The sequence below is a fragment of the Pongo pygmaeus genome, chromosome 17, assembly GCF_028885625.2.
Source record: "Pongo pygmaeus isolate AG05252 chromosome 17, NHGRI_mPonPyg2-v2.0_pri, whole genome shotgun sequence".
In the NCBI taxonomy this organism is placed as follows: domain Eukaryota; kingdom Metazoa; phylum Chordata; class Mammalia; order Primates; family Hominidae; genus Pongo; species Pongo pygmaeus.
Genome location: NC_072390.2, coordinates 22,647,042 through 22,671,891, shown reverse-complemented (window position 1 = coordinate 22,671,891; position 24,850 = coordinate 22,647,042). Strand labels below are relative to the sequence as shown.

The window sequence follows — 24,850 nt, the reverse complement described above, 5'->3', positions numbered from 1 at the left end:
CTGGGTACCTCGGCCCTATCTCCTGCAGAGCCTTCCTGGACCACTCTGCCCATGCTGGCCTTTCCTTCCACAGAGCCCTGCTGCATGCTTTCCAGTGTTTTGGGGATGCTGGCGTTCACTCATTTGACTGCACACTTTTGTGCACTGACAGCATGGATTCTTCTGAATCGTCTAACATAGGGGTTATAGTCGGCTTCTTGAAGACTTGCTGATTGAACAGCATAATCTTAGTGAAGCTGCCTTTGCAAAATTATAACAGCAAGAGAAATTTGGCATGGCTGACTCCATCTTGCTTCTAGCCTCACACACTGTCCTCGCTCGTTCCTGGGTGTGGGCCAAGCTAACTTCGGGAGGAATTTATAGTTTAACTGATAATAGCACTTCCCCAAAACTAAACTGCCCTTGTAAAACTAATGAAAGGCCAACAAGTTAGGAGGATAAGAGGAGCCTGAATTCTAAGATGTAGGCATGGTTAAATAATTACCAGCCATTATTCTGGAGGTCAGATTTTCAAGTTCCCCAATTACTCCTGCAGATAACATCTCTACTGTAAAACTTAGGCTTGGCCTTTTGAGATAGCTTTTCAGCTTTTTGCATTTCTGACAACCAATGGCTCCACCTGGACTTACCAACTGGTCCTGTGGCCCCACTCAGAAACTGACTCAGCACAGGAGGATAGCTTCCATGCCCTATGATTTCACCTCTGCCCCAACCAACCAGCCAGCATTCCCCACTCCCTGGCCCTTACCTGCCAAGCTATCCTTGAAAAACCCTGGTCTCCAAGGAGACTGATTTGAGTAATAATAAAACTCCAGGCTGCCATTCAGCCAGCTCTGCATGAATTAAGCTCTTTCTCTACGGCAAATCCCCTGTCTTGAGAAACTGGCTGTACCTGGGCAGCAGGCAAAATAAATCTATTAGGCAGTTGTGTCAATCCCTTATAAAAGGCTTTTACATTTGTATTTTTCTCATTACAGTAGAGAATATTCAAAGATTTTTTTTAATTCTAATTTCTTTTCACATGGACTCTGGAAAATTAAGAAGTTACCAAATGCAAGCAATCCACTGAGTTCAGAAAGGGTCCCTTCCTTTTGTAGGTGCTATCAAATGAAGTACAACAACGACAAACACAATGCTTTCTTGTGGAAGTTCACGAGCAAGCCACAAGCGAGGTGACGTTCACGTACCAATTTCCTACTTATCAGTTCGGCTGCTTCTTTTACTTGCCCTTTCATCTTTCACTACCTATTTATTTTAGAGTTGAAACACAATGGTAAACCAGGCAATCATGCTTCTCATTAGGAGTGCTGTGAACTATCCGGTGAGGGAGAGTCCTGATTTGTTTACTTTGTGGTTACTGACAGACTTCATTAATCATTCAGTCACATTCCTAAGAGCCACAGGAGCCAACTTCTGCTCACCACATTGCAACCCCCCCATGAAGACAGAGCAGACAACGAAACATCAGAACGAATGGACCCATGGGTGAGCCAGAGAGAGGGAATTCTGCAGTCTACACACCAACCAAAATAGTCTATCTATCACTTCAATCTTTTTTTGCAAAACTGTAAAGAATTATTCCCCCAACTGGCACCTACCTTCTCCACGTCAGCTTTCTTTTCTGTGAGAAGAGCTACTGTTCTTTTATAAGCATCATTAATAAGTATTCGTACTTCATCATCTATCAATCTTGCAGTGGCTTCACTGTAAGGTTTCTCCAATACCATGTCCCCCTGACGTGGGAGGTCAAAGGAGATTTGCCCAACCTTTTCATTCATGCCAAACTGAACAATCTGAAAAATACATAATTAGCGGTGATGACATATGATTGCTCTTTAACCAGACAAAATCTACACAGCAGCCCGGAGCCCGCTAAAGTGCACAAGGGTGCTCTGTGTAGCCAGCAGCAGCAGTAGCAGCAGCACAGTGCTTTAAATTCACAACTAGAAACACAGAGCCAGAAGCCCAGGCATAACACCTACAACAAAGTTAGGACACAAATCCCAACTGTATGATCTTACTACCTGGTTTCTCTCTTTTTTTTTTTTTTTTTTTTTTTAGACAGTCTTGGTCTGTTGCCCAGGATATAGTGCAGTGGCACCATCTTGGCTCACTGCAACCTCCACATCCTGAGTTCAAGCGATTCTCGTGCCTCAGCCTCCCAAGCAGCTGGGATTATAGGCACCTGCCACCACTCCCGGCTAATTTTTGTATTTTTAGTAGAGATGGGTTTTTGTCATGTTGGCCATGCTGGTCTTGAACTCCTGACCTCAGGTGATCTGCCCACTTCGGCCTCCCAAAGTGCTGGGATTACAGGCTGTGAGCCCAGCCACTACCTGGTTTCTTTTTGTTTTTGTTTTGAGACAGGGTCTTGTTCTGTCGCCCAGGCTGGAATGCAGTGTATGATCATAGCTCACTGCAGCTTTGACCTTCTGGGCTCAAATTATCCTCTCACCTCAGCTTCCCAAAGTGCTGGGATTACAGGTATGAGCCACCATGCCTGGCCTGATATTACTATCTGTACAAGAGAAAGTAGAGAAGAAGCAAGAAGTATCTGATAGACCTGAAGAAACAAGAACCCCCAGCTGCCAACAGGTTCTTCCCAGGAAGGATGGCATGCCACTCACGCTGAGAACACGTGAGACCAAAAGGGCAACTGCATCTCCCCGTTCACTGAGTCCATGGGGCCCAGGGGACAGTCTGAAGAAGCTGATCCAGTCTGGACCCATGAGCCCCCAAAACTAACCAGCACCACAAAGGAGGAGGCTTCTGCAAGTAAGACCCAAACTCACTGGAAAAAAAGAGAAGGCCCAGATAAGAGTGGGGATCAAAAACAGCCAGGGATGCTTGGAAGGTAGGAAACTAAATTCCCAACATTTCATGAACACAGTTAGAAAAGCTCCTGGACCTCCTCCCACCTAAGAGAGCAGCAAAACAAATTTCATGTAAAAATAGGCAATAGAAAAATCCCTTATAAAGTTATTATAAGAAAAAAATAAGCTGAATAGTGTCTCCAGAGATAAGAAAAGTGGGATGAAAAGACGTGTCAATATTACAGAGGAAATCCGTATCTTCTTATTTCAAAACAGGCTAAAAGAAATCAGGGAAATGACATATGATATGAAAGATCTACTTAAATCAGAACTAGAAAAGCTTCAATGAGGTGCTAGAGAAAAAATACATATCAAAGCCACCACGCCCAGCCTGAAATAAACTTTAAATACTGTACTAAAAAAATGTTTCTCGGGGCCGGGCATGGCAGCTCACGCCTGTAATCCCAGCACTTTGGGAGGCCAAGGCGGGCGGATCACCAGGTCAGGAGATGAGACCATCCTGGCTAACACAGTGAAATGCCCGCCTCTACTAAAGATATAAAAAATTAGCCAGGCGTGGTGGCAGGCACTACTTGGGAGGCTGAGGCAGGAGAATGGCGTGAACCTGGGAGGCGGAGCTTGCAGTGTGCCCAGATGGCGCCACTGCACTCCAGCCTGGGCCACCGAGACTCTGTCTTTAAAAAAAAAAAAAAAAAAAGTTTCTCAGCCAAGCACAGTGGCTCATGCCTGTAATCCCAGCGCTTTGAGAGGCCGAGGCGGGCAGATCACCTGAGGTCGGGAGTTCAAGACCAGCCTGACCAACATGGAGAAACCCTGTCTCTACTAAAAATACAAAACTAGCCAGGCGTGGTGGCACATGAATGTAATCCCAGCTACTCAAGAGGTTGAGGCAGGAGGATTGCTTGAACCCAGGAGGCGGAGGTTGCGGTGAGCCGAGATCACACCATTGCACTCCAGCCTGGGCAACAAAAGCAAAACTCCGTATCAAAAAAAAAAAAAACAAAACAAAAAAGCTGGGCGCAGTGGCTCACGCCTGTAATCCCAGCACTTTGGGAGGCTGGCGGATCATGAGGTCAGGAGATCAAGACCATCCTGGCTAACACGGTGAAACCCTGTCTCTACTAAAAATACAAAAAAATCAGCCGGGCGTGGTAGCGGGCACCTGTAATCCCAGCTCCTCGGGAGGCTGAGGCAGAAGAATGGTGTGAACCCGGAAGGCGGAGCTTGCAGTGAGCCGAGATGGCGCCACTGCACTCCAGCCTGGGCAAGAGTGCAAGGCTCAGTCTCAAAAAAAAAAAAAAAAAAAAAAAAATTAGCCACGTGTGGTGGCACACGCCTGTAATCCTAGCTACTCAGGAGGCTGAGGCAGGAGAATCGCTTGAACCCGGGAGGCAGAGGTTGCAGTGAGCCAAGATAGAGCCACTGCACTCCAGCCTGGGCAACAGAGGGAGACTGTGTCTCAAAAAAATAAAGTTTCTCTTCGTAAGTTTTAATTGCTTTACTTCTTTTAAGAGATAATCCTTGCCTAAAAAGCCTAAAACAGTGAAGCAACAACTATATTGTTTCAGAGCCATTCATGGAATGTCAATTTCTCGTGCAAGTATGAATACACAAGGAGGAAACGCACTTTCATATACTCACTTGGGCATATGCACTCTGAGTTACTTTTCTCAAGTCATCTTGAGCACCAGTTGTAATTCTTCCAAAGAAGATTTCTTCAGAGACTCGACCACCTAAAGTCATACACATCCTATCCAAGAGCTGCTCTTTGGTATAGAGGTATTGTTCTTTTGGTAAATACTGAGCATAACCTAGTCCTTTGCCACGTGGGATGATGGATACCTGTTAAGTAGAAAACAGTGTTGAAGATCCTACTACAGATGAAGACTTGATCAAAACATCTTGTGTATAAACAGATAAACTCATTGACTAAAAATAAGCACAACAGCCGCACAGTTCATCAGCCTTAGTGGGATGTGATCTAGCAGTGACTGCTCAGGAGTATTTTCTCTCAGGATAAGTTCACCTTAGAGAGTTTTTTTCTTGAGATTGAGTCTTGCTCTGTCACCCAGGCTGGAGTGCAGTGGCGCGATCTCAACTCACTGCAACCTCCACCTCCCGGGTTCAAGTGATTCTCCTGCCTCAGCCTCCTGAGTAGCTCGGATTATAGGCGCCCACCACCAGGCCTGGCTAATTTTTTATTTTTAGTAGAGAAGGGGTTTCACCATGTTGGTCAGGCTGGTCTCGAACGCTTGAGCTCGTGATCCTCCTGCCTCAGCCTCCCAAACTGCTGGGATTACAGGCGTGAGCTACCACGTCCAGCTTCACCTTAGAATTCTAAATGGCTTTTTTTTTTTTTTTTTTTTTTTTTAAAGTAAAAACAGGGTCTCACTTTGCTGCTCGGGATGAAGTGCTAGGATTACAGGCACGCACCACCACACCCAGCAAATTTCTTGTCTTTTTGTAAAACTCAATTGAAAGTATTCCATCTTGACATTCTGACAGTTCTGATGCTGTGCAAGCATGCAGGCTTCATTCAACTCTGCTGTCGGACGTGGCCACACCCTCCTTTGAAGGAAGAGGGGTACAGCAGGCCAAGATGCTTGGCAGCCTTTCCTTTCCGGTCCTCTTTTGCAATTAAGTAAATTCCTTTAATTTTTAAAAAATTCAGTTTATTGAGAGATGACATATATGGTAAAATGCACCCATCTGAAGTGTAGAGTTCAATGAGTTTTGACAAACATAACGTCAAGCCACAATGAAGATACAGAATATTCTCATCATGCCCAGAAAGTTCCCTTGTACCCATTGGTAAAGAGTCTTTCCCTCCACACCCAACCCCAGGCAACCACAGACATGCCTTCTGTCCCTACGGATTAGTTTAGCTTCTAGAATTGCAAATAAATGAAATCGTATGGCACATACTTCATTGTTTGGTCTCTTTCCCTGTTTTTGAGATCCATAGATACTGCTGTGTGTATTAATAATCATTCATTTTTACTGCTGTGTGGCACTCCACTGCTACAAACATACCAAATATCCATTTCATTCTTGATGGAAGTCACGGTTATTTTCAGTTTATTGATATTATACATAAAGTAGTAACAGTCTTTGCATGGACATAGGTTTTTGTTTCTCTTGGGGAAATAAGGGTCGAATTGTTTGGTCACATGAAGTGTTCGTCTACCTTTATAAGAAACTGCCAAACTGTTTTCCAAAACAATGGTACCATTTTACATTCCCTTTTCTTGTTTTTGGCAGAGCCTCATTCTGTCCCCCAGGCTGGAGTGCAGTGGTGCCATTGCTGCTCACTGCAGCCTCCGCCTCTTGGGTTCAAGTGATCCTCCCCGTCTCCAGTGATTCTCCTGCCTCAGTCTCCCAAGTAGCTGGGACTATAGGCGTTCACCACATCTGGCTAATTTTTCTATTTTTAGTAGAGACAGGTTTCGCCATGTTAGACAGGCTGGTCTCAAACTCCTAACCTCAAGTGATCCGCCCGCCTCGGCCTCCCAAAGTGCTGGGATTACAGGCATGAGCCACTGCACCCGGGCCTATTTTACATTCCTATCAATAACGTGTGAGCGTTTCAACTGCTCCGTATCCTTATCAACAATGAAGACTGTCTCTTTTTCATTTTAACCATTCTAGCAAGTATGTTCAGGTAGCTCATTATGGGTGAATTTGCATGTCCCTGATAAATAATGATACCCTGTGTGTGCTTAATGCCCAGTCATATACCTTCTGGGAAATGCATGTTTAAATCTTTCGTCCATTGTTTTACTGGGTTGTTTTCTTATTACTGAGTTCTAAGAGTTCTTTATAGGTTCTAGAAATAAGTCCTTTGTCCTATATATGTACTGCAAGTATTTTCAGAGGGTGCGGCTTGCCTTTTTATTTTCTTAACTGTCTTTCAAAGAAAGAGAGTCTGAAATTTTGATGAGATCCCACTTATCAACTTTTTTTGTGGCTCATGCTTTTTGTGTCCCAAGAAATTTTTGCATAATCAAGGCCACAAAGATTTTTACCTGTATTTTCTCCTAGAAGTTTGATGGTTTTAGTTTTTATGACCTATTTCAAATAATTTTTTGCATATGATGCAAGGGTTAATGTTCACTATTTTTCCTGTGAACAGTCTGTTGCCAGAACCACCTATAGATAAGACAATTCCTCCCCCTTGAATTATCCTGGTACCTCTGTGAACCAAAAGTTTGTGGTTCACTTTCCGGGCTCCATTCCACCCCACTGGCCTGCGTGCCAGTCCTCTTACCAGCACTACACTCTTATCACTGTAGCTGCACAGTCTTAATACTGGGGTGAGTAACTTACACTGTTTTGGCTACTCTTACTCATTTGTATTTCCGTATCGGTTTTAGATTCAGCTTCTCAATTTCTACAAAAAAAAATCTGCTATAATTACCAGAGATTGCACTGAAATTATCAATTAGTTTGGGGAGAACTGATGTAACACTCCATGAGCAAAGTCTACCTCTATTTTTATTTAGGTGTTGTTATCAATGTGCATGTCCTACAAATATTTTCTTAAATTTATTCCTCCATATTTCAAGTTTTTAGATGCTACTGAAATTGCTAATGAAACTGAATTTTAAAAATTTCATTTTCCAATTGTTTATTGCTAATACACAGAAATACAATTGGTCTTTGTATACTGACCTTGAATTCTTCAACCTTGCTAACTTTACTTATTAGTTCTAGTGGCTTCTCTGTGGGTTCTTTAGGATGTTTTATGGACACTCTAATGTTGTCTTCTCTATGGTTCCCTTGCTTCAGGGGACCCCCACACCCCTGGCCCGCCTCAATTCCCAGCAGCCCTGATACCCATCGCAAGGCAGGGAGGCAGCTGCTTTCTGTCATCTGTGCTGCAGCAGTTCGGGAAATGCCTCAGTTGAAAAGCAAAAAACTTAAAAATCTCACGTGGTTCCCCCTGTCTTTCAGGGGTAGATTTCTCTGGTCTCTGCTTACCCTTTTGCCAGGTTCTCTGGGATCACCACTGTGCATGTGTAGTTTAGTGGTCAGCCTGGGATTTGGGCAGTTCCTACTCAGATTCGGGCCTCACCCCTTGGTAGTTTTCTTGCTTCTGGGATTTTCCTGTTAAATTTCCAGTATTCTTCAAGTCCTGGACTATCTCCTCTACCACCTCAGGATAATAAAGACTATGTCTCATACCACTGTAGTGTGGAGATTATGAAAAATCCTTTGGCAAGAAAGCCACAGGCTCCCAGTTCAAACCCACTGCAGCTGCTGCTTTATAGGAGCAAACTCTCCTCCAGCTCTCGCCTGCTTTTGGACACTCTGTGGTCCCTTTAAATAATTTTCTGTCCAAATTTTATATTTATCTATGGGACGGTTTGTGCAACTATGGTTACCAGAAGTTACCAGAAGTTTTGGCTAAAGCCTTGTTTCTTTCTCCTTTGCGGGAGTATAGCTTGCTTCTTGAGTGACTGCAGTGAGCATCTGCTCACGCATGCACTGGCTGCCTAGTGCAGCTACCCTGCTTCACCTTTAAAAGCGGGTCTGCGTGCTCCAGATACCAGCCGGCAACCGCATGGCCTGCTTCGTGGTATGCCACGGTCTTCTTCTCCTCAGGCTGCAGAACCTGTGTTTTCTTCTCTAAGCCTAACAAAATAACAACAAAAAAACCCAAGCCATTGTTTTAATGACACTGACATTAAAAAGACAGTTATACAGTGCTATACATTGCCTTACCTAAAATGGGGTTTGGAGACTGAGCTGCCTATCACAATCCAAAAATTCCTAATCAAGGCCAGGCACAGTGGCTCATGCCTGTAATCCTAGCACTTTGGGAGGCCGAGGTGGGCCGATCACTTGAGGTGAGGAGTTCGAGACCAGCCTGGCCAACATGGTGAAACCCTGTCTCTACTAAAAATATAAAATTAGCCAGGCGTCGTGGTGAGCGCCTGTACTCCCAGCTACTAGGGATGCTGGGGCAGGAGAATCACTTGAACCCAGGAGGCGGAGGTTGCAGTGAACTGAGATCATGCCACTGTACTCCAGCCTGGGCTACAGAGTGAGAATCCGTCTCAAAAAATAAATAAATAAAATTAAGTTAAAAATTTTTTTAAAAAATTAAATAGAATTCCCAATCAAGGTCAGAATAAAAGCAAAAGGTCAAGTTCAAAATACAACTACAGCAAAAATGCACTCACTCCCCCATCCCCAGGCCTGCTGTCACCCTAACTCTCTCACTTTTAAGCCACACACCCTGTGTTTTGGGAAACAAATAGAAATGTAAAATAAAATTCAGCATTAAGGTCATTTTAAAACACGCAAAATTACAGAAACCAAAACTCTGGAAAGGTCCTCATTGTATAGTCTAGGTATTCAGAATTATCAAATACTGGGCACGCGAAGATGCCTGCCATAAGATACTACCTATTGTCTGTTCTGCTGGAAGGCAGAGGAGAGTCTGAGAAAGCAGGGAGCCAGTTCAAGACCCGGAGCTACCTACATGGAGCCAGCCAGGCTGATGCTGGCGCACCCTCACCTAACCAGCCGGCCCTATGGCTCACAGCGGGCCACAGAAGTGGCAGAGCAGACCCAGAGGGCAAACCCCAGTGACACAGGGCCCACAAGACCCGTGCTGCAGCCCACGTCCACCACAGTGCTGACCGGACTCCAGTCTGAGCATGATTCTTCTCTGGCCTGGATCAACATGGGCTCTGCCCCTCACTCCATACCTCTGTGCTGTAAAAACTAACTGCGCTATTTGTACTAAAACAAATCATCACACAGTGGCAAAAGTAGTTTTGCCATGTTCATGGTAATCCACCTGAGAATTTCTCAGCTGATGTTAAGGAGACTGGAAGACAAAAACAAAAGCTGTGTTCCCAATGACACAACCCAAGACAAGCATATGCCACAGGGCGGGAAGTTACAAAACAGGAGTTAAGTCTGTCTGCCGATGAACACTTCTGGCTTATCTGTAAAAGCAAAGAAGCCTTTCCCCACAGTTCACCTCAGGAGTCATTCATTTTCTCAGTGCCTATCTCACTATACAACACTGCCTGCGGGGCCAGCAGCTGCCTCAGAGCAAAACCTGCGGCTGCGTGGCTGCCGGCTCTGCCCCGCCCTCTCTGATCACTTCTCCTTAACCTAAAAAAAGGCATAAATACACAGTTTTCACCTGTCTCTACAGTGAATTATTATATTTTGCTTCATTCCATTCACAACTCTTACCATCTGAGGTTTATCTTTTCAATAACAAATTTATAGAATAAGAGGTCTGGTGATTCATTCATTCAACAATTCATTGTTTACTGGGCACCTATCCCCGGCAAACCACATTGCTCTACCAGCCTCTATGTCCTCACTGGAAGCCCCACTCGACTGGTTTTGTACCCTCTAGTCAGATGAACTGTCAAAAGTCACCCTAACACGCTCACTGCCAAATCCAAAGTTCCTCTTCCTCCTCTACACCCCTGTGCCTCGCCCTACTGCCAGCACCTCATTTCCTGTCCCCCCCAGCCTACAGGTCCCTGTTATTGGCACATCTTCCTCGCTTGTCTGCTGATGCACCTTGAGTGCCTGTGGTACACCATGAGCACTGGTGACCTTGCTGACTCACCTTTCTCTCCTCTTACCAAATGTGGGCACTGGGTAACATTTCCTCTGCAACTCCCTCTCTCCCAGGAAGGTGGCTCAAGTGTCCCCAACCGCCCACCTCACTCCACCTGGCACACCCTGGGACCACCACTGCCTGTTCCCAAGTCGCACATGCATACCCTGCCCCGGCTCACATGCAGGACAGCTCATTCTCTACGAGCCAGCTGTCTCTGCAAGCGCCCCACGCTCCTGCGGTCTCTCAGTCTGTCCTCATTTTTTTTTTACGGCTGTCACTGGTGCTCCCCCCTGCTAAGCTGTGGGCTCACGGTGCTCACAGTGATGATTGCAAGGTTCTCTGCCTCCAGATGCTTCCCTCCTCTTCAAAGCCAGATTCATTCTCCTAAAATACCACTGATCATTATGTTACTCAGTGGCTCACGCCTGTAATCCCAGCACTTTGGGAGGCCGAGGCAGGAAGATCACTTGAGGTCAGGAGTTCGAGATCAGCCTGGCCAACATGGTGAAACCCCATCTCTACTAAAAACAAAAATTAGCCAGGTGTGGTGGCACGCACCTGTAATCCCAGCTGTTTGGGAGGCTGAGGCAGGAGAATTGCTTGAACTCGGAAGGTGGAGGTTGCAGTGAGCCAAGATCAAGCCACTGCACTCCAGCCTAGGCGACAGGGCAAGACTCCGTCTCCAAAAAAAAAAAAAAAGGAGTCAGAGACCAGCCTGGCCAACATGGTGAAACCCCATCTCTACTAAAAGTACAAAAATTAGCCGGGCGTGGTGGCAGGTGCCTATAATAACAGCTACTCGGAAGGCTGTTTATTTGAACCCTGGAGGTGGAGGTTGCAGTGAGCCGAGATTGTGCCACTGCACCCCAGCCTGGGTGACAGAATGAGACTCTGTCTCAAAAAACAAAAAACAAAACAAAACAACAACAACAAAAAACCCACCTTAATTCAACACTGGCCATAGGACAAAATTTTAAAACCCTTTGAGCTTAACATTCAAGACTTTCCAAAACTGACCAGTTTACTCTCCCTCAACACAGGGGAAACTGCCCCAAGTCCATCTGCCAGGCCACTTCCACGCCACACCCCAGTTTTATCCTGAGCCTGGGGCACATCCCTCCTCTTCTGTGGAACTCTGCCTGGTGCAGGGCTTCCCCCTCCTTTGAATGCCCAAGTACTTGAATTGCTACTTGCCTTTGGGGATTAAATCAGAAGCCCTATGGAATGCTAAGAAAACACGCTGTGTGCGCTCCCCCTATGCTGACTGAGGAAGCACTTCCAGCTCTACGCCTGTTACAGCTATTTTATTTTATTTTATTATTATTATTTTTTTTTTTTTGAGACAGAGACTCACTCTGTTGCCCAGGCTGGAATGCAGTGGCACGATCTCGGCTCACCACAACCTCTGCCTCCCGGGTTCAAGCGATTCTCCTGCCTCAGCCTCCCAAGTAGCTGAGACTTCAAGTATGAGCCACCACGCCTGGCTAATCTTTGTATTTTTAGTAGAGATGGGGTTTCACTATGTTAGCCAGGCTGGTCTCAAACTCCTGACCTTGTGATCTGCCCGCCTTGGCCTCCCAAAGTGCTGGGATTACAGGCGTGAGCCACCACGCCCGGCTGTTACAGATATTTTACACCCATCACCTGTATCTAGCACAGAGCACCTCTAACTCATGTGATGAAACTTTTGTAAACACGAAGGTTGTGAGCTTTTTAATAAACTTGATTGGTATAATTCATGGGTAGACACCTCGCTGCTGGCTGCCTGTGCAAGCAAAGCATTCGTGAGCTGCCATCTCAAACTCACCCAGCACCATAGACCTCCATGCAGAGGGCAGGGGACAGGGGACGCTGGGGGGAAGAAGGAGAGGGAGGGGAGGCATGGGAGGGGCCATGATGCCAAGAGAGCACAAGTGTGGTGAGCCCCAGGGCTGAGTGGATACACTTTCTTTGCTTCTAGTTCTTGCCCAAACAGAGAAATCCCTGGCCTCAAATTCATTTTATCAGCCTTTCCACTTGAGTTATGTTCAGTTTCCTTACCACCAATCACTCGCTCAATTGCCTGTTCAAAGTGTTTCTGATTTATGGAATCTGACAGATGCCTTGCAGCAATCAACGCAGCTTCATTACAGACATTAGCAACATCAGCACCTAAAAAATGAACACAGAACAGCTTACCCACCGAAATACGCCCAAATTGATCAGTCACACGATATGGACAGCCAAATCCATAGTTAATTTTTAAATCAGCAGTACAATGAATAAAGGTTTTGTGTAAATATAATTCTGTTTTGACTCATGATAACCCTAAGCTATTCTAGCATTTAATGTAAGCCTGGTATAATTCTGGCCCTCTGAACTAAGATGAAAGTATTAGTAGTCAATAGATAATTACAAGCAACTATTTACCTTAATAGACAATATGGCTCACATAACAGCAAACTAAGACAGCATCTAAAAATGTTCATTTAAATAACTTAGTTCTATCACCTGTGTTGGGAAAATGGCTTGCATAGATATTAGGTGAAGTACTGATGTACGATGAGAAATCTAATTTTTATAATCACCTAGTATATTCAGTGAAACAACTAAATTTAAATATAGCTAAAAGCTTGTCAAATGCTTTTTAGATCCATCTCTTTAAATTAACTTTTCAGTTAAGTATACGGTAGCACAAATAAGCTACAGCATACCATCTGTGTTAAATAAACAAATATTAAAACATTATAAATTTCAAAGTCCAAAGACAAGTAAAAAGTTAGGACCCCTGGAACAAGATGATCATCTTCTGACCACACTATTGTATATAATCTTTTCACACTTCTCAAACTGTTCTTTTTTTATTTCATTTTGCATTCAGAAGGAGAGAAATAGGGAATGGGAAAGGATCATATTTTACATTAAAAAATTATTGGAATAAGCACATGAAAAGATGCTCAACATCACTAGTCATTAGAGAAATGCAAATCAAAACAACAGTGTGATGCCAAATCACACCAGCTAGGATGGCTATAATAAAAAAAGACAGTGACGAGTGCTGGCAAGGATGTGGAGAAACTGGGACCCTCACACGTTACTGGTGGGAATGTAAAATGGCACAGGTAATTAAAACAACCTGGCAGTTCGTCAAAAAGTTAGAGTTACCGTATCACCCAGCAATTCCACTCCTAGGTATATACCAAGAGAAACACTATGACCACAAAAAATCTGTACACCAACGTTCATGGCAGCATTATTCGTAATAGCCAAAAAGTGGAAACAGCCCAAATGGCCATCAACTGATGGGTGGATCAACAAGATGTGGAATAGCCAAACAATGGCACATTTACTTGGCCACAAAAAGGAATGAAGTTCTGATGCCTGCCACAATTTGGATCAATCCTGTTCATTATGTTAAGTGAACATAAGCCAGGCACAAAAGACCACGTTTTTATTTTATTTTTTTGAGATGGAGTTTCGCTCTTGTCACCCAGGCTGGAGTGCAATGGCATGATCTCAGCTCACTGCAACCTCCGCCTCCCAGGTTCAAACGATTCTCCTGCTTCAGCCTCCCGAGTAGCTGAGATTACAGCCCCCCCACCACCACGCCCGGCAATTTTTGTATTTTTAGTAGAGACAGGGTTTCGCCTCATTGGCCAGGCTGGTCTTAAACTCCTGACATCAGGTGACCCACCTGCCTCAGTATCCCAAAGTGCTGGGATTACAGGTGTGAGCCACCGTACCTGGCCAAAACCACGTTTTTATATAATATGTACAGAATAAAAAAACCTAGAGAGACAGAAAGTTTGATTGTCTTGAGACGGAATCTCGCTCTGTCATCTGGGCTGGAGTGCAGTGGGGTGATTTAGGCTCACTGCAACCTCACCTCCTGGGTTCAAGCCATTCTCCTGCCTCAGCCTCCCGAACAGCTGGGATTACAGGCATGCACCACCATGCCCGGCTAATTTTTGTATTTTTAGTAGAGACAGGGTTTTGCCATGTTAGCCAGACTGGTCTTGAACTCCTGACCTCAGGTGATCCACCTGCCTTGGACTCCCCAAGTGCTGGTATTACAGGTGTGAGCCACTGCGCCCAGCCCAAAATGTTTTAAAATTATAGTGATGGTTGTACAACCCTGTAAATATACTAGAAACCATTAATTGTACACTTTATACAGGTGATTTTTAGTCAACTTTATTTCAATACAGCTTTTAAAATAACGCTTAGGAATAATTCCTACAATATTTATAGAAAAAAATGATACATTGTCAGGAATTTGTCACAAAATACTCCAGAGGAAGCAGAAAGAGAAGAGGGTATAGATAAAAAGTAAGGTTAGATGTGAATTAGTAATTGTTCCTGAAACTAGGTGATAGGTACAGATGGGTTCATTACACCATTTCCTCAAAATCTGTGTATGTTTGAAATTTCCCATAATAACAAAGTAAAAATAGTCGGGCACAGTGGTTCATGCCTATAATCCCAGCACTTTGGGAGGCCAAGGCAGGAGGATCACTTACAGCCAAGAGTTTCGGGCCAGCCTGTGCAACATAATAAGTAAGACCCTGTCTCCACAAAATCAAAAAATTAGCTGGGCATGGTGGTACATGCCTGTAGTCCCAGCTACAAACAAGGCTGAGGCAGGAGGATCACTCGAGCCCAGAAGGTTGAGGCTACAGTGAGCTATGATTACACCACTCACTCCATCCTGTGCAATTAAGCGAGACCCTGTCTCAAAAAAAATAAAAATGACAATATAAACTTAGGAAGCCCACAGTAAAGAAGTGAAAAGGTAAGAAAGTAAACCGGTACCTGGTAACTGTTACTGATTTTAATATGCTTCTAAATAGGGTTCGCGTTATTTTCCACTCACCTGAAAACCCTGGAGTTAAAGATGCCAGTTTTCTTGCCAATTTATCCTTCTCCAGGGTACTGTCCAGTTTTAGAGGTCGGAGATGAACTTTGAAAATAGAAGCTCTTCCTTTTATGTCTGGTGGTCCTTTAGAAATCATTTTTAAGGAAAAGAAAATCATATTGAAACAGTCACACCTATACTCATGAGCACTGGACCTGCCCCAGCAAACATCATCTCACCAATAAAGATCTGCCTGTCGAAACGCCCCGGCCTAAGCAGCGCAGGGTCCAGGATATCTGGTCGATTGGTGCCGGCCAAAATGACGACATTTGTTGTTGTATTAAAACCTGAAAGATAACAAAAATGCAAACACTATTAAATGACAAGAGGCAGAAAGCAACAGTGCACCATCAGGAAAATATGAGCATTGCAAATTCATAGATACAGTAAACACATTTTCTATTCATTATCCAGTGGTTTTTTTTTGTTGTTTTTTTTTTTGAGACGGAGTTTCACTCCTGTTGTCCAGGCAAGAGTGCAATGGCATGATCTCAGCTCACCACAACCTCCGCTTCCCGGGTTCAAGCAATTCTCCTGCCTCAGCCTCCCGAGTAGCTGGGATTACAGGCATGCCCCACCACACCTGGCTAATTTTTGTATTTGTAGTAGAGATAGGGTTTCTCCATCTTGGTCAGGCTGGTCTCGAACACCTGACCTCAGGTGATCTACCCGCCTGGGCCTCCCAAAGTGCTGGGATTACAGGCGTGAACCACCGCCCCCGGCCTATCCAGTGTTTTTTAAGTTACAAACTTGAATTATTTTTCTTACTATTCAGCTTGTCCTTGAAAATAATCATATATTAGACTTAAAGTTTTACGAGTAAATTTCCTGAAAACAAATGACCAAATATTTAAATTTATTTAACTAGAAATTTAGAAGATAATGTCAATTTTAAAAATGTCTTAAAATTAGATTAAATTGGCAAAGGATGTGTCTGACACCCTGAGCCACAGGACAACCAACTGCCTATCTGAAGGCAGAGATCAACCTCTACCTCCCACCTCTTCTCCACACTCAAGCGGCTCAGTGTTACTGCCCATTTCTCAATGTAAATGCCATGGTCCCAGGCCCTTCACCCTCAGGACCCTGGCACAGCAGGAGCTCCTGGGTGAATTTCCCTCAGATGTGGTGCTCCAATGTGAACGCAACATGGGCTGACCATCGCGGGACGGAGGAGGATCTCCACCTCCTTATTCTGCCCCTATGCCTGGCTTCATCATTGAAGCCAGTTCAGTACTGGCACTGTGCTTCCCCTTTCTGCACAACCAACCAAGCATCCACATTTTTATCTTCCAGCAGGAAGAACACATGACATCCTGAGAAGTGGCTTTCCTAAATGAAAGAAAAGCTGGCTAGCATGGAAAGACTGCCACTCTCTTAGTAAAAAAGTATTCAAAATTTGCTAAATTCACACTTGGTTAGGCTTAGATTTTCCTTATGCTTCAGAGATAGTGATGATTTAGAGAATGAGATGGGTAATTCTTTTGTGACTCATTTCACCATTCTTCTCTTATTCAAACACCAGACACAAACAGCATGTTAACACCAATATTAAGTTATGCAGGCTGCCAGGAAAAAATATTTTGCTATTATTTGTATTAGTATAAAAGGGCCTTTTAAAAGAGCTGTTTGTTTTAGGGAATGCTTTTTTTTGTTTGTGATACTCAATATTGGAATAAGGACTCTCATTTTGGGGACATGAAAGGCATAAGAAAGTGCAGCTTAAACTCAGGAGGCTGAGGCAGGAGCATCGCTTGAACCCAGGGGTCAGAGTATGCAGTGAGCCGAAATCACACCACTCACTCCAGCCTGGACGACAGAGTCAGACTCCATCTCAAAAAAAAAACAAAAGTGCAGTTAAAGATACAAAAGCCTTGACCACTCACCATCCATCTCCACCAGCAGCTGGTTGAGTGTGTTCTCCTGCTCACTCTGCCCTCCAAAGTTGCCTCTTCCTCTCTTCCTTCCCACCGCATCGATTTCATCGATGAAGAGGATGCAAGGGGCATTCTTCCGAGCAAGGGCAAATAAGTCTCGGACCTTGGCGAAAACAGAAAGAGAGTCACCTGACCAGAGAATATTATGTATTCTCTGAAGAAGAAATGAAATAAATCGGCCGGGCACAATGGCTCATGCCTGTAATCCCAGCACTTTGGGAGGCCGAGGCTGGTGGATCACCTGAGGTCAGGAGTTTGAGACCAGCCTGACCAACATGGAGAAACCCCGTCTCTACTAAAAACACAAAATTAGGCAGGCACGGTGGCACGTGCCTGTGAACCCAGCTACTCAGGAGGCTGAGGCAGGAGAATCGCTTGAACCTGGGAGGCAGAGGTTGCAGTGAGCTGAGATTGAGCCATTGCACTCCAGCCTGGGCAACAAGAGCAAAACTCCGTCTCAAAAAAAAAAAAAGAAATGAAATAAATCTTCAGCTTCCTGTCCCATGTGCAGACAATCTTTTTGTGATACACACTGTAAGATACATTTTTTTAAAGAGTTACAAGTAGCAAAGAAGCAGCAAATAAGGAGTAACCTGGGTAACCGACTTAAGGTGAGCAAATCTTTCTCAGATCCCATAAATTACTGTATATGTAATAAACACTGATAATATCTGCTATTTTTGTAACATCAACAAATTAACATTACATATATACCTACACAAAGACAACACAGTAGAGCTGTAAACTTTACATTCAGTTGAAAAGTTCAGACTTCTCTAGAGTTCACATTTCACACCTAACACAGTTATTAACAGGCTGAGGCTACTAAGGGGTCTATGCAATCACACATATACAGTGAAGCCAAAGAGCATCCAAGCCCAACAGCTCATCCCCAAAGAGGGGGTGACAGCCTTCGTCTGCCACCCACCCCACCACAGACCATCCTGATAGCACGTATCCTCAGACAAACCTGCAGTCAGGAGGAGGAGGAAGAGCCACTTAGCGCCTCACCATCAGTCACCAGCCCCTTCAAGGAGCATCAGAGACAACTCTCCACCTGCCCACTCCCACCCCCCATTCCTACACTGCTCTGAACACATCCCCTAAAATAACTGGTATCCTTCTCCAGCCTCCCCTCTGAATTCCAGATCTGTGACCTACAGACCCACACCTTCAAAGTACATGCATCCCATCGCGGCATGAACAGGAACTCAGCCATTCCAGCAAGCCTTAAGCAGGAGTCTGCACCTTCCCCTACAGGCTAACTGGAGCCGGGGTCCGTCTCACACCCCACTGCTGCCAAAATAACTGCTGGAAAAGCCCCTGCTTGCTGAGGCTCAGGTCGTGTGGCAGGCACTCCACCCCACTGTGCCGTGGGTCTCCCCCAGCCTGACTGCCACTAGGCACGATGTCCTCAGTGATTTCCATCCATGTGGCTCTGTCTCTCAGTTCCCTGACCACCCCTTCATTCACCTTTTACTTCACTCTGACAAGACCAGCCCTGCCAAGGTTGCCTTTTAAACCACCATCTTCAAGTCATCTACTCTCTGAGCACCCGCTCCTATCATCTGGCCCCACAGACACACTCAGGTATCTCATGCCAACTCTTTACCACTTCTCAGCTCTCCAACCCACCAGGCCCGCCCTTCCCCACCACCACCCACAGCTCCTCTCCTGTCTTCAATTTTCCCCCATCCACATTATATCTCATGGCCCATCATCATTAACACCCAACTCCCCCTCATTCCCTATTTTTCTATGACTTATCTGCACGACAACAGCAAAGTGTGAAATAGATGTGAAGGTGAGGCCGGACAAGGTGGCTCACGCCTGTAATCCCAGCACTTTAGGAGGGCAAGGTGGGGGGGTGCATCACCTGAAGTCAGGAGTTCAATACCAGCCTGGCCAACATAGTGAAACCCCATCTCTACTAAAAATACTAAAATTAGCTGGGCATGGTGGTGGGTGCCTGTAATCCCAGCTACTAGGGAAGCTGAGGCAGAATCACTTGAACCCGGGAGGCAGAGGTTATGCCACTGCACTCCAGCCTGGGCGACAGAGCAAGACTCCATCTCAAAAAAAAAAAAAAAAAAAAAAAAGAACTCTTACAATTCAACAACCAAAAAAACCCAATTAAAAAATGAGCAAAGGATCTGAATAGACAACTCTCCAAGGAAGATATACAAATATACAAATGGCCAATAAGTACATACAAGATGTTCAACATCACTCCTTATCATGGAAATGCAAATCAAAACCACGAGATACTACATCACACCCACTAAGGTGGCTATCATCAAAATGTTGGTAAGGGCGGGGAAACATCAGAACCCCTTACACACTGCTGGTAGGGATGGAAAATGGGCAAGTAGTTTGGAAAACAGTCTAGTGGTTCCTTAAAATGTTAAACATGGAGTTACCATTCGAAAACATTACGTTAAGTGAAAGAAATCAGGCATAAAAAAACCACATATTGTATAATTTCATTTACACAGAATGTCTGTACTAGGAAACTCCTTTGGGTAGTTTGCTTAGGACTCCCGATTTACATATTTTTTTTTTTTTGAGACGAGTCTCACACTGTCACCCAGGCTGGAGTGCAGTGGCGTGATCTCAGCTCACTGCAAGCTCCGCCTCCTGGGTTCACGCCATTCTCCTGCCTCAGCCTCCCAAGTAGCTGGGAGTACAGGCGCCCGCCACCACACACGGCTAATTTTGGTTTTGTATTTTTAGTAGAGATCGTGTTTCACCATGTTAGCCAGGATGGTCTCGATTTCCTGACCTCATGATCCGCCCACCTCGGCCTCCCAAAGTGCTGGGATTACAAGTGTGAGCCACCACGCCCAGCCAGGATTTCTTCTTGATGTAATGGAAATGTAAAACTGATTGTAGTGATGGTTGCACAAATCTGTGAATTACTAAAAGCTACTGAATTGTGTACTTTACAGGGATCAATTGTTTGGTATGTCAATTATATCTCAATAAATGTCACCAAAAAAAAATTAAAAATAAAATTTAAAAAAATCCACAAATAAAGCAAATTCTTTTTTTTTTTTTTTTTTTTTTTGAGACAGCGTCTCACTCTGTCGCCCAGGCTGGAATGCAGTGGTGTGATCTTGGTTCACTGCAACTTCTGCCGCCTGGGTTCAAGAGATTCTCCTGCCTCAGCCTCCGAAATAACTGGGATTATAGGCATGCGCAACCACGCCTGGCTAATTTTTCTATTTTTAGTAGAGACAGGGTTTCGCCATGTTGGCCAGGCTGGTCTCGAACTCCTGACTTCAAGCATTCCACCCACTTCAGCCTTCCAAAGTGCTGGAATTACAGGCATGAGCCACCGCGCCCAGCCGTCAATTCTTGAAATTGGTCTACTATAGGTAGCAGACTGCAGTCCTAGCTGGTGCGAGGGAAGGTAGGGTGGAAGTCACAGGCCTTGCTGAAGGCTTAGGCCTGGAGGAGAGCTCAGGCCACGGACTGGTGAGAGGTCACTCTAGCACTCTAGGGGGAAGGGCCATCTCTAGCAAGTGCCCCCATCTGTGGGGAAGTGGTGGGTGTAAGGAAGCTGTACCATCCGAACAGAATGAGACTCACTCTAGCAGGGCCCACACCAACGAACATCTCCAAAAACTCGGATCCACTAACGGTGATGAAGGGGACATTGGCTTCTCCAGCTGTGGCCTTAGCTAGCAGCGTCTTCCCAGTGCCTGGAGGACCAGTGAGAATGGCACCCTTCAGATATGAAAAAGAAATTACATTTAATGAGTATTCCAGAAAAGTAAATTGTGTATCTGCAAATAATTACAAGATATAACTCTGTCTCTAAATCTTATTGATATATATTAAATATTATTTAAACATCTGAGCTATGGTAGAACATTTTTATATTAGTAAGAATAAAAAGATTATCAAAAATAATTTTGTTTCAAAAAATTCGGTAAGAATGTGAAATTTAAAATATTTCCTTTTTTTCCTAGGGCTGATTTTTAGACCTTTAGTCTAACAGTATGTTAAGGGTGACTTAGGCTAGGAATATACTAATAAATCTGCTAAGGTTTACTTAAATAATTCAAGAAGACACAAACACCACACTCCTGATTTATGTAATTCTTTTACTCTTTACAAGTAAAATTGGTTTTTGAGCTCAAATAATTAATAAACCCAACTTCTGACTTCTACTTTCATGTACAAATCAGTACATTTTTGGCATGGTTGGACGTGCAACTTAAAACCTAACTGTGAATTTGTTTTTATTTCCACTGACTACCCACAAACAGTATCCTCTCTTATTTATAAATAGACATACTACCACACTACCATATCCAAATACTGTGAGGAGGTAGATAATATGGTCAAATGATATTTTTTCTAGGCTTTGTAATAAAACCTTAAGGTATTTTTAAAATTTTGCCTATTTTCTTCTTTAAAAGTTTCACAAATGAAGTAGAAATCTAACGACCAATGATGAGCTTAACTACAAAGAAAGACGTGTTTGCTCAAACAATACACTTTTTTTTTTTGAGATAGAGTTTCACTCTTGTTGTCCAGGCTGGAGTACAATGGCACGATCTCGGCTCACTGCAACCCCCACCTCCCAGGTTGAAGCGATTCTCCTGCCTCAGCCTCTTGAGCAGCTGGGATTACAGGCATACACCACCATGCTCAGCTAATTTTTTGTATTTTTAGTAGAGACAGGGATTCACCATGTTGGCCAAGCTGGTCTCAAACTCCTGACCTCAGGTGATCCACCCACCTCAGCCTCCCAAAGTGCTGGGATTACAGGCGTGAGCCACTGCGCCTGGCCCTACACAACTATTATATTAAGTTGTAGAGACAGCTAGGTGTAATGCAAATGGGTACTAAGTAACAGTAAGTTATAAATTCATAAAATATGACTTTTTATCCATAAAAGACAGACATAAAAATCAAGGAAATGATGATTATCTTTCAAAGGATTCCTTTAAAGTAAAATTTATTAATAGACTTTTAAAAGAATTATACCTTTTTATTCATTTACTTAATAGCTGATCCATTTAACAAATATGAAGTTACTATTCCACGCCTAGCCCTAGGGGCACCAAGCCCTGTAGGGTACAGCCCACCACTAGCACAGTGGGCAAGAGCATATTTGCTGGAAAGGGGAAGGTGATGGTGAGTGCTGTGTCCTCTCCACTGGATCCTGTGCTGTGAACCTCAGCGCCAGCACAGGTGTCCTGTCCACATACATCCCTCGAAGGGACACTGGGTGACAGCAGAGTGTGACATTGTCAGTGAGCTACAGCGGGCCTACAGTTGCTGAGAGATAGGGCATCTAAATCAGATTGGAGGGAGAGGGAAGACGAATCAAGAAAATCTTCCAAGAGGAGGTAACACAGATATTTTCGGGAATACATACACTATACAAGACACATGCACACAGAACAACTGACCCAAAATGATCCTCGAGTTGGGCAGAGGCTAGCCTAGTAAGCTGAGAAAGAGGAAGGACAGAAAAACAGCTGTCTATAATAAGTAATCAAACTTCATAGCATTATAACTTCAGAGATCAAGAAACACTTCGAAAAGTTAATCTTCTAAAAGTTCATTTTACCTTTGGGATTTTTGCTCCTAGGTCTTGATACTGCTTTGGGTTTTTCAAGAAATTCACAAATTCCATGATCTCTAGCTTGGCCTCCTCACAGCCAGCCACATCTTTGAACTTCACATCAATTTCATCCTTTAAGACCTTGGCAGTGGTTTCTCCAACACTGAAGAGTCCGCCCATCCCTCGGCCTGTCCGGCCGATGCCAGCAGGCCCTCTTCTGATGGTGTAGAGCAAGAAGGCGATGATGAGCACCGTGGGCAGCATGCTCAGCAGAAAAGAGCTGGGGACACACAGCGCAACACGGGTTAGGACTGGCTGCTCACCTCCAGCTTTCGCATGTGGTGCAAGATATCAATATAAATATATATAGCTACACCAAGGTACACCTTCTGCACTTAATACAAAGGAGGGTAACTTGCAAGTGTTCTTCAAAGGCAACAGAATTCCCAAATAAGCTCCATGGCAACCAACTCTTTGAAATAAATGGAGCATCTGCCCAGACTTTAAGTGGGGTTACTAACATGGTCTTATTAAAGACAACCCCCAAAGAAGTTCTGATGAGAGAAGAATCACCTAAAAATCCTGGAAAACTATGAAATGTAAATATAAATGATAGTTCAAAGATGGGAATGGCACTGTTTGATACAAAGGGGTTCTTTATGCCAAAATCCTACCAAAGGTCAATGTATTGAATGTTAATACCCTAAACCACTGCTTAATCAAGATAAGTATAAATGTGTAGAAAAGGAATGAATCAAAAATAAAAATAAAAATAAAGATAAAAAGAGAGCCATGATGGCTCACAACTGTAATCCCAGCACTTTGGGAGGCTGAGGCGGGTGGATTACCTGAAGTCAGGAGTTCGAGACCAGCCTGGCCAACACGGTGAATCCCTGCCTCTACTAGAAATACAAAAATTAGCCGGGCATGGCGGCGGAAGCCTATAATCCCAGCTACTCTGGAGGCTGAGGCAGGAGAATCACGTGAACTGGGGTGGGGACAAAGGTTGCAGTGAGTCAAGATCACACGACTGCACTCCAGCCTGGGTGACAGAGCGAAACCCCATCTCAAAAAAAAAAAAGAAAATGAATGAGTCATCAAAAACTAGTGAGTTACTAATAGTTTTTTTAAAATGTGGCCAAACTGAGAAAGGCCTGTTTGAGAATATAAGGTGTAGCCCTGCACCCAGGGACAGAACACAGTGAACCACAGGCAGCACAGTGAACAGTCTCCAAAATACTATCTTTGAGATTACCCATCACTTTCAGCAATGTAGACAACAGGCACCCGATTTTCTCCTTCTATGCCCAATTCCTGCTGTAAAGTTTCCAGATTCCGTTCAAAGGTGTCCACACTGCCAATATTAAACCAAACGTATTGCTATAAAAACACAAAAACAAATATCTTAAGAATAGTGAAACTAAAAGGTTCAATTCACTAAAGCGTTCAACTTTTTAAGAATTTTTCAGAAATACTGAAAATTTATAAATTAAAGAAAAAACAATAATAAAAGACTGGCTTTAATAATGTGGTGATTAAATGTCACTCATTGAGAACACCTGGCAATTCTTGGCAAATAAGCATTTCTTTAGCAGCAATATCTCAGTGGCTCTAAAATTATAAACTCAAAAAAAAGAATGAAAAACCTATTTGAAAACGTAATCCTTTTTAAAATAAATATGTATGATTTCCCTCTTCCTCCATTTCCTAGGTATTTTAGCTCCCTATTCCCAAATTTAAAACTACTGTGAAACAGTGATAAGAGCTAAAGTTTACTGGGCAGATACTAAGTGCCAGGCATTGTTCTGGGCCCTTTAGATGCATTAGTTCATTCAATCCTGAGGACCATCCTAAGAAGCAGGTGCCATCACTGGGGGTGATGTTCAAAATCCGAACACCGCACCCCCACTGTGCAACTGGAACAGATGTGCCTTGCTGTGCCAGGCACTCCCTCTTTATTCCCTAGAGCTGCAGAGACCCACAGGGCCCAGCACAGGGACACCTCAG

General features: G+C 44.1%; 1 protein-coding gene across 3 annotated transcripts in view; it reads right to left on the bottom strand.

The window, feature by feature from the left end:
- The window catches only part of AFG3L2 (AFG3 like matrix AAA peptidase subunit 2), a 48,001-nt gene that overhangs the window by 6,620 nt on the left and 16,531 nt on the right, over positions 1-24,850 (bottom strand). For all 3 annotated transcript variants that reach the window (XM_054460537.2, XM_054460536.2, XM_063653375.1), the window contains 10 exons: positions 24,099-24,223; positions 22,850-23,123; positions 20,854-20,991; positions 17,212-17,365; positions 15,505-15,612; positions 15,284-15,409; positions 12,472-12,582; positions 8,353-8,468; positions 4,476-4,676; positions 1,599-1,793 (listed from right to left, as the gene is read on the bottom strand). In XM_054460537.2, coding sequence (XP_054316512.1) covers positions 1,599-1,793; positions 4,476-4,676; positions 8,353-8,468; positions 12,472-12,582; positions 15,284-15,409; positions 15,505-15,612; positions 17,212-17,365; positions 20,854-20,991; positions 22,850-23,123; positions 24,099-24,223 — 1,548 coding nt within the window. The remainder of the gene's footprint in view (positions 1-1,598; positions 1,794-4,475; positions 4,677-8,352; positions 8,469-12,471; positions 12,583-15,283; positions 15,410-15,504; positions 15,613-17,211; positions 17,366-20,853; positions 20,992-22,849; positions 23,124-24,098; positions 24,224-24,850) is intronic.